This window comes from Dermacentor variabilis, chromosome 11 (assembly GCF_050947875.1).
Source record: "Dermacentor variabilis isolate Ectoservices chromosome 11, ASM5094787v1, whole genome shotgun sequence".
In the NCBI taxonomy this organism is placed as follows: Eukaryota; Metazoa; Arthropoda; class Arachnida; order Ixodida; family Ixodidae; genus Dermacentor; species Dermacentor variabilis.
The window spans coordinates 15,390,436-15,404,605 of record NC_134578.1 but is presented as its reverse complement, the minus strand read 5'-3'; the positions used below and the strand labels follow the sequence as shown (position 1 = coordinate 15,404,605).

The 14,170-nt window shown below is 46.3% G+C and overlaps 2 protein-coding genes across 8 annotated transcripts in view; one reads left to right on the top strand and one right to left on the bottom strand.

Annotated features, from left to right (window-relative positions):
• The window catches only part of LOC142564318 (CCR4-NOT transcription complex subunit 2-like), a 28,777-nt gene extending 24,181 nt beyond the window's left edge, over positions 1–4,596 (bottom strand). For 2 of the 4 annotated variants that reach the window (XM_075675271.1, XM_075675272.1), the window contains exon 1: positions 4,447–4,596. The gene's annotated coding sequence lies outside the window, so the exon portion shown is untranslated. The remainder of the gene's footprint in view (positions 1–4,446) is intronic. The other 2 variants (XM_075675273.1, XM_075675274.1) reach the window with 1 other exon arrangement.
• A 346-nt stretch (positions 4,597–4,942) lies between these two features.
• Mbs (Myosin binding subunit) overlaps positions 4,943–14,170 on the top strand; it is a 101,846-nt gene continuing 92,618 nt past the window's right edge. For 3 of the 4 annotated variants that reach the window (XM_075673590.1, XM_075673589.1, XM_075673587.1), the window contains exon 1: positions 4,943–5,289. In XM_075673590.1, the coding sequence (XP_075529705.1) occupies positions 5,038–5,289 (252 nt within the window). In that variant the 5' untranslated portion in view covers positions 4,943–5,037. The remainder of the gene's footprint in view (positions 5,290–14,170) is intronic. The other variant, XM_075673588.1, reaches the window with a different exon arrangement.

The window sequence follows — 14,170 nt, the reverse complement described above, 5'->3', positions numbered from 1 at the left end:
ATCCATCAGCACCTGCATGCATCGCTTTCTTGTCCCCCAACTTTGTTGGACTACTTTCTTGGATGTCTAGTCCACCAGCAAGTTATTATAAATATCAACAACCTACTCACAATCTCTACCGAGGACAAAGGCCTTTAACAGAAGTTGCCGATTACTCTCCTCGCGATAGCAGTCTATACTGCGCCCAATCTCACTGCACCAGCTAATCACCTGCCAGCTTCTCGATTGTGTTTTACTTTATTGAGACTCATTTCATTCAATAAGAGATCACCGGTTACACGGTCAGTACATTATAGACTGCTCAACTCTGCTTTGTCCTCCCCCCCTAACCTTGACTACAATCTATAATCAATCTATAATCAATCTACAATCAAACCCGTCAATAATGAACAGGCTTGTGTGCTAAAAAATTGATACATCACGTAACTTGACATGCCGAAACCCGCCTATAACGGACAAAGCAATCTTTTGTGATGGGTTCATTGTAGGCAGATTCATTTCAAGCAGAGAAAACAAAGCAACGAACAAATCTATTTAGGAAAGCAAAAGTGTGGGTAGCGAGTTGGTAATTTTTGTTCTTGATGCACGAGACTGTGCAGACTTGCTCCAGTTTAGTGAACATAATATGGGTGCAGCCACATTGGCCGCTGAGAGTGAAAAACTCCTCCAAGAAAGCACAAAGGAAAGAATGTATCTTCTGAATATGGCATGCAAATGATTAGACGGCAGTGGGCACTTCCCTCGTTCAATACACCTGATATCCAGCCTTCTAGGAAGGAGTTACCTTATACAACTATCAGTCAGCGAGTGTCATTTATTCCATATACAGAATGCTTCACTTTATTAGGTTTATCACATTTGTGTTTCGACTGTAGGACATCAGCTCCCAGTGTTTGCTATCTAATCCACACTGCTATCTTTCGATGCCTGAACGGCTCACCTAATGGTTTCCATTCCTTTGTTATCACAAAGTTATTACTCCCTTTTAGCTCTTTCTTTTTAGTCCTCCAATCTACTTCCCTACAAATTACCACTGGCAGAACGCTTTGATTACACACTTATTCAAGGATTTCAGTAGGATGCTACAAACGCCTTGGGAAGAGCTTGTCAAGCACCCTCTAACTTTGAGCTAATTAGGTAAAAAAATTACAAGGTTGAGATGACGTGCCAAAGTGCCAACACTTGCATGGCTATTGTACACCATCACGGTGTAACGAATTCTGTAGTGCTTTTGGAAAATATGACATACCCGTGTAACTCACTCCAGTCATAAACCGTTCATAGGAAATAAGAATACATAAGTGCATTAATTGTGGCAAAGTGAGGTGTCAACATGCAGTTGTGCTAATGGTGTCTTTAGTGTGTGGTCAGAAGATTTACATGAGGTAAAGACAAACGTCCTAACTTATCAATGATTAGTGCAAGTAATTTTTAGGCACTTGTTAGAACAGAAAACTTTTTTTTTAATGTTTAATCCTACATATTAAGCATACTGCGACACTTGCAGAATAATATACCCTGCTATCTTCAGACAGCATAATACATTTCAGCAGTGGATGCATGGTTGCGAGAAAATTTCCATTATTTTGCCTGGCTCATGCTTTGAAAACTTGTATAAGTGAAAGTTAACTGACATATGTTCAAACTTTTAGGGACTGCAGATTTTAATTCGAACTCTTCCAAGTTGAATAAAATATGGTCTCAAAATGAATTATGGGTTACTATGTGTATATACACAAACATACATGCACTCAGTTTTTTAAAAATGTACGGAGTACACCCATACAAAATACAACCTACAGAATGTCTTTTGCACGTCTGCCTTATTTGTCGCACGAGAACTTGATTTTTTATTTATGTATATACATATATACGAAACTAAATGGAACTAAACTTTATTTTTGTTAGTCGATCATATGAAGTGATCGCACAATTAAGTCAGCGAAACCATAAAGAAAATGAATTGTATTATACCCCTTAGGTTGCAAGTAATTCTGTGCATAGCATTTATGAAATCTTAAGAAGCATGAAAGGCATGCAGCTGCAGTATAGATTAGGAATTTTAGCCACCGCGTTTGTTTAGTGGTTATGGTATTGGGCGGCTAAGCACAAGGTCACGGGATTGCATCCTGGGCACAGTGGCCGCATTTCGATGGGGGCGAAATGCGAAAAAAACCCGTGTACTTAGGTTTAGGTGCACATTAAAGAACTCCAGGTGGTCAAAATTTCCGGAGTCCCCCCCCTATGGCATGCCTCATAATCAGATTGTGGTACTGGCCTGTAAAACCCCATAATTTTTTAAATTTTAGATCCCGAATTTCGATTTCTTCAATGAGTTTTGTCAAGTTTACAGAATGCAAACTCAATCTGAGAACTTCCTTTCGGAATGTGAACTAGCGAAGTTGGAAAGCATCTATCCAGCCCCTTGGCAAATATGCCTGATGTAAAAAAAAAAAAAAAGAAGGAAAGCAATGAAAGAAGTGAACCCTCTGCACAACTGACCAAGAACAAACGCCCAGCGATCTTTCTAATCATTTTACTGAAACATTTTACACATACTGTTCAAACTTGCAGCAACGGTTCAATAGGGTGTGTTTCAAGATGTGCATGACACGTTTGAAACATTTTCATCAGTGCAACTGCTTTTCATGCGTTATTTTGGCAAGCTCAATTACGCACACAGAAATATATGAGGGGGGGACGGAAATATATAAACAACCGAGTGGCAACGAAGCAGCTTGGATCAGTAGCACCCATCTCGGTCCTTGGCGCAGTCTGAATATCAAGCGTGGGCACAGTCCGACTACTCCTGCCTAGTGAATATGCCCTCATCAGCTCTCGTTTTCATTGCATTCCTCTGCTCCTGAAAAGCTAAGGTGTTTGAAGAAACAAATATTTGTGAGAGTTGCAGGAATTACACATCTTCTAAACACATTGAAAACACCGCTGATCTGTTGAAATTACCATATTTTATACTCGAATAAACCGGAATTTCGAGTTATACGAGTTTGAAATTCACGAGAATGTAGTGCATTACTACTAACCGCTGTTGTCTTTGTCTGTCCTTACTCGCAATTTAGAGTTCTAGCACTTCATCTTCACATTTTCCGAATGTCCTGGCCGATGAACAACGAAAATTACTATAAAGGGGAGCCGTTGCGAGAGATTGCGAGGTATATGAGCACAGAAAGCACGTACAGACGAGGGTCCAATGGACTTTTGAAGGGCATACACAGCGTATTCAGCCAAATGGGTGTATAAAAAAGGAAATCGCAAGTAAAACAAAGCGGTTATCTGGAACGTTGAGCCATCAATCGCTGGTCGAAATCTACGCAGGCACCGACAGGCTATAGCAAAACTTGTCACCAGCTTTCGTATCACCATACGTGTAAACAGAAAGCAGGCTGTGGAAATCTACTGTAGTTACGTTCACAAAACCTATGGTTCCGACAGTTAAATAAGACCATTTTGAGGTCGTAATCCACCAAACCGTGGCGGCAATACGTCGCAAACGGTGGCCAAATCATACTCGAGCGAACCGCTCGCAAAAAAAGGCCCTACTCGATTCCGCTAGAACAATGGGGGTTGCGCTAGCTACCATCTTGCAACGGGCCTTTCGAAAAGAATAGAACCTTTCGAAGACCGTCAAGGTAGCTTCCGGGCCTACGCAGAAGTTTCGAAACGAGGTATCGGGGAGGTTCCAGCATAGCAGACGTCCAGAATTAGCCAATTCGGGGAGCATGCGCTGCCAAGTCATCTCGAAGGAGGTGTGACCGTACTCGGCTCAACTTCCGAAGCGCTGCGGCAGTTACACAAACGTTGGCCAGGCGTTAACACGCCTCTTGGTTACGGCAACCCTCGGGCTCTCGCAATAACACCGCGAGGTCATACAGCGCAACAACGCTTGTTAGCCCCCCCACAAAAGCACCGGGGCGACCTGCCGTCCCTCCCACCGTATCTGGCGTAGTCGTAGCAACAAACTCCGCGCACGAGTACGCGTGCGGAGCGGGAAATGTAAGTGTTTTAAACAAAGTGGCTCTCTCTCGTACACGCTGGCGTGGACACACACACACAGCGCTTGCCCGGGTGCGGGCCGAAGTGCTCGAAACGAGCCGACCCGTAAAGTCGGCTGCGAGAGACACTAGTAACAGTCTGTGTCGGATAGGTTACGCGGGAAGAGCTAGCCGTAGTTCAAACACCAGTCACTAGGCAACACGTGTGCCCAGTGCGCAGCTCCCGTCTCTGACCGACATACGTTTCCGATCCAGGCTGGCCCGTTACGCCACAATCTCGGGCACTTTTTGACAAGCTACCCCACACGACTACCGCCGCTGCCGCCGCAAGCGTCAGTGTAGGACAGCATAGCTCAAAGAGTCGGGTGCCCGTTTCGACGTACGCCCGAAACCTGGAGAGATTTATCAAAGGGAGAAAAAGTGAGGTAGTCACCTGATGAGGCAATCCGTGTTAACTTATCCTAAACAACGCTAGAAGTCCGGTCTATTTTTGTACACTTTTGGGCCAGCACGGTCACTCACACAACACCAACTCGGGTAACAAACATGGCGATTTGACGGCTCACGCCCTCTCGCGGACAAGTGTCCAAACTGCTGTCGTGAATCTTTAGTTTCGTACTGCTCGCTTTGAAGCTCATTGGTGCAAAACCATGATTTATAAAACTATAGCGCTTGCAACATAGGATACATCTTGTCTTATTTTGTAACTCTAAATTATTCACTTTAATTTATTCCGACAACCTTGCAGATTTATGAACACAGAAAATAAAAAAAGTAGAGTTCGTTCGTTTGCTCTGCTGAAGACAGTTGTAACTATATCTAATTGTACTTACCAGCATTTTATGAATGTTTTTATAAAAGAAAGCAAGCGCGGCAACTTGCTTTTCCTACGGCAACTGAGTTTCGGAATAACGGGTCCATTCCGGCTGTCTGCTCCGCGGTGCTGTCATCTGGCGGGTCGTGTGGGAGGCTGTGATGCGGCGGTGTGCGAGGCGAGACGGCGGATAAAGTGGGGTGGCGAGTTATGTCTTTGGAATCCCGGCCCAGCAATTCGCTTTTCAAGCGAAAAGAGCAGCTCAAGCGCTGGGAGGACTCCGAGACGAACCTCGAGAGCGCCGAGCCGCCGCCGGACAAGGCGCCCCGGATCAAGTTCAGCGATGGTTGCGTGTTCCTCGCCGCCTGCGCCGCCGGAGATACGGCCGAAGTCGAGCGTCTGCTCGCCGCCGGTGCCGACATCAACACGACGAACGTCGACGGGCTCACCGCGCTGCACCAGGTACGCGGTTACGGCGAGGGAACGAAAAAAAAAAAAAAAAAGGAAACCTCGTCCGCCACACGTAAACCCCGCGCTACTTCTTCGCTGCCCCGGAAAAGCCGCTCGGGGTCATGCAGGCTTTGGATGTAGGGGGAGGTGAATGGGGGAGGTCTTTTCTCGAGAGACGGCGGAACACGGCACTACCACCACCAACACCGCCTCATCTACCGTTCGGTTTGGGAGGGCGTCTTTGCGCGGTGTGTTACCGACGTGTTGTGCGTGCGCGTGTGTTTACCGCGATGTCTGGTAGCTGTGTGTGTGTGTGTGTGTCATTCAGAGTTCCGAGTCTGCGATGTCGTCTCGGAGCGTTCGAAAACTTTTGAAGTGGAGACGCCGCCGTCTCTCTTCCGGCGACACCCCGTTACTTTTTATTTTTTCTACTCGGGTGGTTCGAGGGGTTTCTCAGCGTGAGCGAATGCGGCTTGGCTTTACGTTTTCTGTTCGAAAAAGAATAGTTTCGAGTGGCTGTCTGACTCGCTGTATACCATTAACTACTGTCAGCCGATCCCCGCATAGAAGCAGCAAAGTCGAGCGTCGAACAAAACAGACATATGACCGACACGCCTTTTTACTTATTCTCTCTCTCTCTCCTCAATATGGGCTCTGTTGCTGGCGGTGTACGTTAGCGTGTGCGCGCTTATTTCCCTCTGCATAACGATGAAGTGGTGGTGGTGGGGGGGGGGGGGATGTTTGTGCATATGTGCGTCTGTGCAGAGTGTCCTGGGTCGGGCTTGTTAAGCCTAGCCCGCCCCGAGAGTCGCGAGATCGGCCGGCGCTGTTGCTCGGAGTCTGTTTCTTTTATTTTCTCTCGCCCTCTCGCCTCCTCTGAATGCCGGCAGGTTTCCGAACTCGAAGGAAACGGCAACCAGCAGCAGGCAGCGTGATATCGTTCCCCACCGACACACACTGTCTCAGCCCTCGTTGACGCGTGCTTGTCAGCGAACGCCTTTATTATTTTTTTTTCGGGCCGGTGGGGAGCTAAGCAACAGGGCCCAGCTAGTGCCGGGCAGTGTCTCGAAGGGTTGACCTCCACCGTCCCGTTGAAAAGAACGGTTCCCTCTCGGTGGTGGTGATCGTGGTTTTGGTATAGCGGGGGAGGCGATTTTTATTTTTTTCCTTTTTGTGCTTCTGGAGAAAGAGAGAGAGTCGGCCAGTCGCTGGGGAAAACTCGTTGCGGAGCTTTTTGGCGGACCCGGGGGTCTCGCCCAAACGCAGCGACGGCTGCGCGAAGTCGCCGCTTTTTTGCGCGGCCGGACTTTAAGCCCGCTCGCGCACTGTGTTTTAGTTTATATTTAGCTCCAGGGGGGGGGGGGGGGGCTTCTGGTGAGGGGGATGGGTTGATGGTGGCGAGTACGTCTCCCGACTGTGTGCCTGCGGTCGGAAGGATCCTTCGCGGCTAGGCTGGTTGGCTGGCAGGCGGTTGTGCCATCGCACGCCGAAAGAGCTCCGCTCTCGCTTCGCCAGCGGCTCGGGAAAGAACGGGCTCCCCTGGGTTCAGACCCGCCGGCGCGGCTTGTAACGTTTCGTCTGCTGCGACCGTTCGAAGCGCGCACCGAAAACCCCTTTTCTCGGCCGCTACGGGAGCGGGGCAAAGTCTTTGGCGAAGGAAACCGCACCGTTCTCGCTTTTTTTTTTCTTTTTTATACCCCTCTCCCTTTGGAATCTCGCTTGGCTAGACGCAGTCTGGTGAACTGCGCTTGCATTTCTTTGGTTTTATTTTTGCCAAGAAAAAAAAAAGTCGGTTCACTCAGCTGGCACTCGACAAGATTTCGAATGTCGGTGCCGTCTTTTCTGGGTCGTTTCGCTCGTCCTTTTGTTTTAAAGCGCGGGTGATGACGTACACGTGTGTGCTTGTGACGTAAGAAGAATGATCATCCGTGGTGACAGAAGTTCTTTTGCCACAGGTCGTCGGGAATCCGCTGTGCCGTAATCGTGTCAGGTGCTGCCAATATAGCTGCCGCTTGCAGGTTCTGATGACGTCACCTCGATTCTTGTTCCAGCTGACTCATTTCCGAGGCGGCCGCTGTTCAGGCTGTGCGTAATTGGCCGTTTTATCTAATCACTCCCTGCAGACATCACGACCGGGAAAACGAAAGGAAATCACAGTATTTCGGGTGTACCGTCAGCGTGCCTGAAATTTGCATCCTATAATAGCTCTTATTTCAGTCATGTACATAGCTAGTCAACTTTAACGTGTTAAATTTTCGATTTTATTATTTAACGTACTAAAATATTTTGATTCTGTCGGGAGCATTTTTGTCACCTCACGGTAATCATCCTTGTATCTTTTATAATGTTCGTGATGGGAGGTTTCTGGCACAAGAGCTGAGCACGTGTTGGTGGGCGAGTTGGTAATACACGATTACAGCGAATGCGCCAAATAAAACAACAGACAAAAAAAGGTGACACGGGACAACCACATGCATTGTTGTGCCATGTCGCCTTCCTTTGTCCGTTGTCTTATTTGGCACCTTCATTGTAAGCAAGAGCTGAGATGATATTTCCATGAGTATAAAATTTTTAAAAGTTATTACGGGGGGTGGGGAGAGCAGCTGTATAGGGGCCTGAAAGGAGATGATTACTTTGGAGAATAAAGTTAGGAGTGTCCCGACTCCCAAAAGACTCCCCTGGCTGCTTTCGTGATGCCTTGTGCTTTCTGGCAATTAAAACGAATTCAAGTGGTGTGATCAACAGAATGCGCTTCAGACTAAAAGTTAGATCATAAAATAGTGGCACACTCAAAACTGTTAGCAGTAAAGTGTCGGCATGTTACGGGCAAAGAGGCTTGTGCCTGTATTCTCTTATCGCACCCATTGTTGTCAAAGCTTCCTTTCTGATAACCTGTTAAGTAGTGTCTGTGTTTTTTGAGATCCAAGAACAAGATAAGTGCACTCCAGAGGACTGAGTGACAACTTATGAGCGCATAACACTTAGTGACCTTCATATTGCATTGTGCTAAAGGTCAAGTACATTGACATCAGTCCTACACTTCTGTCCAGCGTCAATGCACCTTCAATAACAAACTCAGAACTTTTCTACGTTGTGACTTGCACAATGTGTGAAAATCACTAGTTCATTTTATGTCTTGCATTTCTTTTGAAGACTTGCAAGTATATTGACATATAGATTCTCACCAAGACATTAAATGCAGGTGTCATAAACACTCTGAAAAGAAAACGTGGCTCTAATCACACAGGTATATTATTGATATACATGCAAGATCACGTTGGGAAACTAGAACTCTATTCTCACACTTTTACTATTTATTTGAAAATTTTCTTGCCGACATAATGTGAGGTGCCGGTTAAGCGGATGTGTTGCATTAAGAAACAAACAACGAAAGAGCGATATTCACTTCATACCAGAAGTTTGCTGTTGGGCTAGTGGGTACTTGAATAACAACAACAAAGAAGCTAAAGAAATGGAACAAGAGAGACTGGAATTTATAGTTGTAGTACAGTTCAGTGAAGTTAGTGCCCCTAAATTGTTAGCGTCCTTGTGCTGGGTCCACCAGTACATGACTTACGATGGTTTGAGTGCTTTATATTTCAGTGTTATTGAAATGCTACTAACCATTTGGAATATCATCATATTGACAAATGAGCCTCCACTCCAACCTTTTCCTCGACTCTGCCAAGCAGAGCACAGCAGGAACACACCACTCCACTCTTCAATTTATTTATTATCATTTTAGCAACACCCATTTGAAGCTCCTACTCTGAAGAGCTGCTTGCAAAACACTGCTACGCTTGAGCTTATGTCAGTAGTAAACACCGAGTGTACATAACAAATGAATTCTATAGAAATCTGCAGTGTGGACATGGAAGTATCGGGAAAGGAAATGACAAAATGGTCATCCGCCTGACTGTACCACTAAGCGACGAAGGAAACTGAATACAGGTTTCACAAGATGAAAGCTTCGTGGTTTAGCCCTCTCTGGCCTGAATCATTCAATGAAGTGAAAACTATGTATATTACATGCTTAGTATATTATATTATAATAGTATTATCACGTACAGAGATCGCTGGGGAATGTCATCAAAGCACAGCAACCACTTCAATCAGAGGTCATTTCTGTTGTGTAGAAACAGCCTGTAATTTGGTCAGAGCTTGTATAGCCAGTTTTTGGTTCAGTACGATTCTCATATTTCAGAAAATACTAGTCACGTAGGTGAATAAAAAGCACTCTGATAACAGGGGATAGCAGAAAAGAAAGGAAGGTGACGTGGTAGGATTGTTTCAATTGAGTGCCATTAATTGCCTCGCACTTCTTCACTGAATTATTTGGCTATGAAAAATTGGTACAGGTAGTAAAAAGCATATAAAATTTTCAATGCAAACATCTGATAGCAGCACTGGCAGGGAGTCCATGAATTCGTCCAGCTGGTCGTGACATTCACCGGTATGTGCAGGGTCATGCTTCTGCCATGACGCATTCTAAGTCTTGTTATGGAACTCATCCACGTCGGTTGTAGATTGAGCCTGTCACTCAAGGCCGGTATGGCCATTTATACTTTGGACATGGAACTGTCCCAAGGGAGATATTTGTGACATGAGCTTGTCATTCTTACGTGGCTGGCCGGAAATTTTGCTTTATTAATGAACTGTGTGAGCAGCTGTGACTTTCAATGCAGTTGCATGTTTTGTTCCATAAAACGGTTGGGGTATAGATGCTTTCGCAATATCAGTCGTTTTCATGTGGTACTTTGTTTTAAGACACGAAGGACTTGTTTGATATGTAGCATGTATTCATTATGTGTAACGGAAAAACAACTTTCCCAAAGTCCTGCAGTCTGTGCATAAAACGCCCGCGCATTTGGGGGCATGTTAAAGATCCCCTGGTGGTCAAAATTAATCTGGAGTCCCCCACTATTGCGAGGCTCGTAATGAAAATGTGGTTTTGGCTTGTAAAACCCCAGAATTCAAGTGTTTGTATATTGAACTGCAGCAAATGTGTGCTGTAGAAAGCAGAAGCATTTCATTAAACTTAGTAACATTAAACAAAGTAATCGTAAAGTGCACTTGAGAAGCCCCTTAAATTTTTTTAATAGGAAAGAAATGAATGACCCGCCGTGGTAGCTCAGTGGCTATGGTGTTGGGCTGCTGAGCATGGAGATCGTGGGGTCGAATCCCGGCCACAGCGGCTGCATTTCGATGGGGGCGAAATGAAAAAACACCCGTGTATCTATATTTAGGTGCACGTTAAAGAATCGCCATGTGGTCGAAATTTCCGGAGTCCTACACTGTGGCTTGCCTCATAATCAGAAAATGGTTTTGGAACGTAAAAACCCATAATTTTTAAGAAGTGAATGCTAGAACATCCTCATTCAAACTGACCAGAAATGGCAAATGTCAGTGACCACGTTGTGCCCAAGTGATAAATCCGCATAATTCGAGCAATTACACTGCTTGGATGCAGGGACCGCATTATCGATCCCTCTTGAACTTCATTAGGTCGGCGAATGTTTTTTCATTCATTTAATCATCCTCATTCACCCCCATCCCATACCCCTGTATGCCCGGAGGCATTCACCGTTGCATTAAAAAAAAAGTGATAAATGGTCTTGTGGAATGCAAGTTGAGAGCTAGCACTACGCACAATTTTGTACAAGTTCTCCCTCTCGAAATGTAGCATGTTCTCATAAAATTTTTGATGAGAAGGCATTGTGTGAGGAATTCTATCCAATTATGTTGTATATGAGAAAAACAATGCTTGGGACCCTGTAAATTAGATGCAAATGCGGCAGTTCAGCTGCATCTGCATTGGGGGCGAGCTCCACCACTGGAAAAGCTGGCGCTGCCGTCGGCGTTACGTGGTATGAGGGATCACGTGGACACAGCGGCCGCCTCGGCTGCTTCGGAAGCGCCGAAGGAAGCTGAAAACGAAGGTTTAAAGTCCCGCTTACGCTGCGGTTCTAATTAAGTGGGGATGTTTTCCCGCTTCGGGTGTCTACTTGACAACACTTGAAAGCACTATAATAGAAAGTGGCTACCTTTGAAGGCGTCCAACTTGGTAGGGTACTGCTTTACAACACTTGAGAGCACTATATAGGAAGTGGCCACCTTTGAAGACGTCCAACATGGTGGGCTACTGCTCGTTGCCCCAGTGCTGGACGTACGCAAGGGAGCCGGTGTCAGCCTGTGGCAAAAGTGGCTGTTTGAAGCTTGCATCGCGAAACTTGAAACAGACAAGCAAAGTGCGCACTGAGACGCTCGCCCGCGCGTGCTGCCCGGCTAATGTCTTGAAGCTTTCATCTATGAACTTGATGATGCTAGTTACTGGCAAGTTCACTGGAATGGAAAGGAGATGGTAGGAAGCGCATTAAATTAGAAAAAGAAAGGCATGGCATATGCTCATGTTTGTGTTAGCCCCAAACAATGAATGTATACTGGATTAAGAAAAAAAAGTAGCTGGATATTGCTCGCTGAGGAGACCGACAAACATACAGTGGGATGGAACTTGAGAAAATATGATATGGAAACGTCCAATAATTTAGGAGAAACGAAAAAAAATACATCGAATCGTCGCCGTCGCGAGGGCTGCATCACAAATCGCCGTAGGCGTCCAAATCCCTAGTTACAATAACACTATTTTTGAACAGCTCTGATAGCGCCCACGCAACAATGGTTTCTTGTGTACTGTCAATGCTCATATTCTGCGGCCGAAAGCTCACGGCACAGCGCGACAACGCGCTCGCAGAGAAAGCGAAACATTGTGCGCTTACATGCATGCAGACGCGCACTCGGCCGCTGCGAACCAGCGCGATCGCTGCATTGAGGCTTCGTTCTTCATTCATTTCGTTATACAGAGAAGTCCACTATAAGAGCATATTTCACATAGTTTGCTCTTGGTGATTTCCTACCTTTCACGCAAGAAACCGGTTCGGGGGACTCCATCGCGGCGACCGCGCGCAGTGGGCGTACACGGTATGTATTCGGTTAACATATAGCGTCTGTAAACCATTCAGTGCTTTCTCAATGCCCAAGATCATTATTTTGAAAGTGAAGAACCCCTGTCGTTTCGAGAGTTCTCTTAAAGCAGCAATGTCCAGGAGGTTTCAATAAAACACCACTCTTGTCCCGCGTGGTGTTTTTATTGAGCGCCGACAGCCAGACCTATGAGAAACGCATCGCGTTATCCCTCATGCTACGCAAGCTAGGCGCTTCCGACAGATGGCGACTCCGTAAGTGCTCGCCGCCAATAGGTTTTGGCATTACAACTTTCAGCAAGCGAATTTTTTGTCGTTTCATTTTGTTTGAGTAGGACACACTGCATACGTATGTCACTTCTAGCATCCCCCATTCGCGGCACATGCGCGTTCGAACATCACTACTGACGTCATCGTATGCAGTAGTATGTGGCGCCATCTTTTAATTCGCTGAAGGGCACTGGAAGTGGTAAGGGAATACATCTACTTAGGACAGGTAGTGACCGCGGATCCGGATCACGAGACTGAAATAACCAGAAGAATGGGCTGGGGTGCGTGTGGCAGGCATTCTCAGATCATGAACAGCAGGTTGCCATTATCCCTCAAGAGAAAAGTGTATAATAGCTGTGTCTTACCAGTACCCACGAACGGGACAGAAACCTGGAGGCTTACGAAAAGGGTTCTACTTAAATTGAGGACGACTCATCGAGCTATGGAAAGAAGATTGATGGGTGTAACGTTAAGGGATAAGAAAAGAGCAGATTGGGTGAGGGAACAAACGCAAGTTAATGACATTTTAGTTGAAATCAAGAACAAGAAATTGGGCGGGGGGGGGGGGGGGCAGGACAAGTAATGAGGAGGGAAGATAACCGATGGTCATTGAGGGTTACGGACTGGATTCCAAGGGAAGGGAAGCGTAGCAGAGGGCGGCAGAAAGTTAGGCGGGCGGATGAGATTAAGAAGTTTGCAGGGACAACATAGTCACAATAGATACGTGACCAGGGTAGTTGGAGAAGTATGGGAGAGGCCTTTGCCTTGCAGTGGGCGTAACCAGGCTGATGATGATGATCTCATTCACTTGCACATTTGCCTGTACAAGAGTAACGATGGGAGTGTTAACCAGTGCCGCTCACGGCCAAGGCAGCGAAAATTATCTGACCGCAGGCGAGTTTTTTTTTTTCTGACACAAGTTCATTTAAAAGAGAAAGTTCGCGGTCCGTTTCCGCATGCGGTATGACCAAAGAGGTTATATAATTTATTTGGGTCCGATATAGTGCTAGTTTGTACCAGTATGGTGGTAACGGTAACCGTATATCTACAGCTATCATGGAGAAAGGAAAGCGTAGAATAGGCTACATTTCTAGTACACTGTAGAGAGGCCCCGGCCAGCACGGACGTGTTGGAGAAAGTGTGACAGAAGTCGCGTGCTCTTTTTCGCGAAGGAGCACTGGGAGTGGTACACCAAACGTTGCCATAGCAACCGCGCTCCAGTAGCTCTCGCTGCTGCTCTCGGCCTCTGGAAAGTGAGGTAAGATTTTTCGGCCCGTGTCTATCTCGCAGTACATTCCGTTCACTAGACAAGCTGAGTTCGGAGCGTGGCGTGTAAGCTTGAAAGCTGTGTTTAGGGTCTGTTAGTGTCATCAAGCAACAGAGACCCTCGAGTAGTTACGGCGCACGCCTTCGTCTTCAATGTGCCATGGATAAGCACGGGAGTGCGTCTGCTTCGCTCGAACTGTTATGTAAGTTTCGTAGGCTTTTTTCTGACGCGCGTCGGCAGCACACACTTCCGGAGGCTGGTAGCAATGCAAGTTCAAAGCTCGCGCTGTCTGCTCCGGCGAGCTGATTGGAGGCGCAAAGAGAAATGGCTTACCAACATGGCTGCGTTTCCGGCTTCAAAAACGTGACGTCAAGGC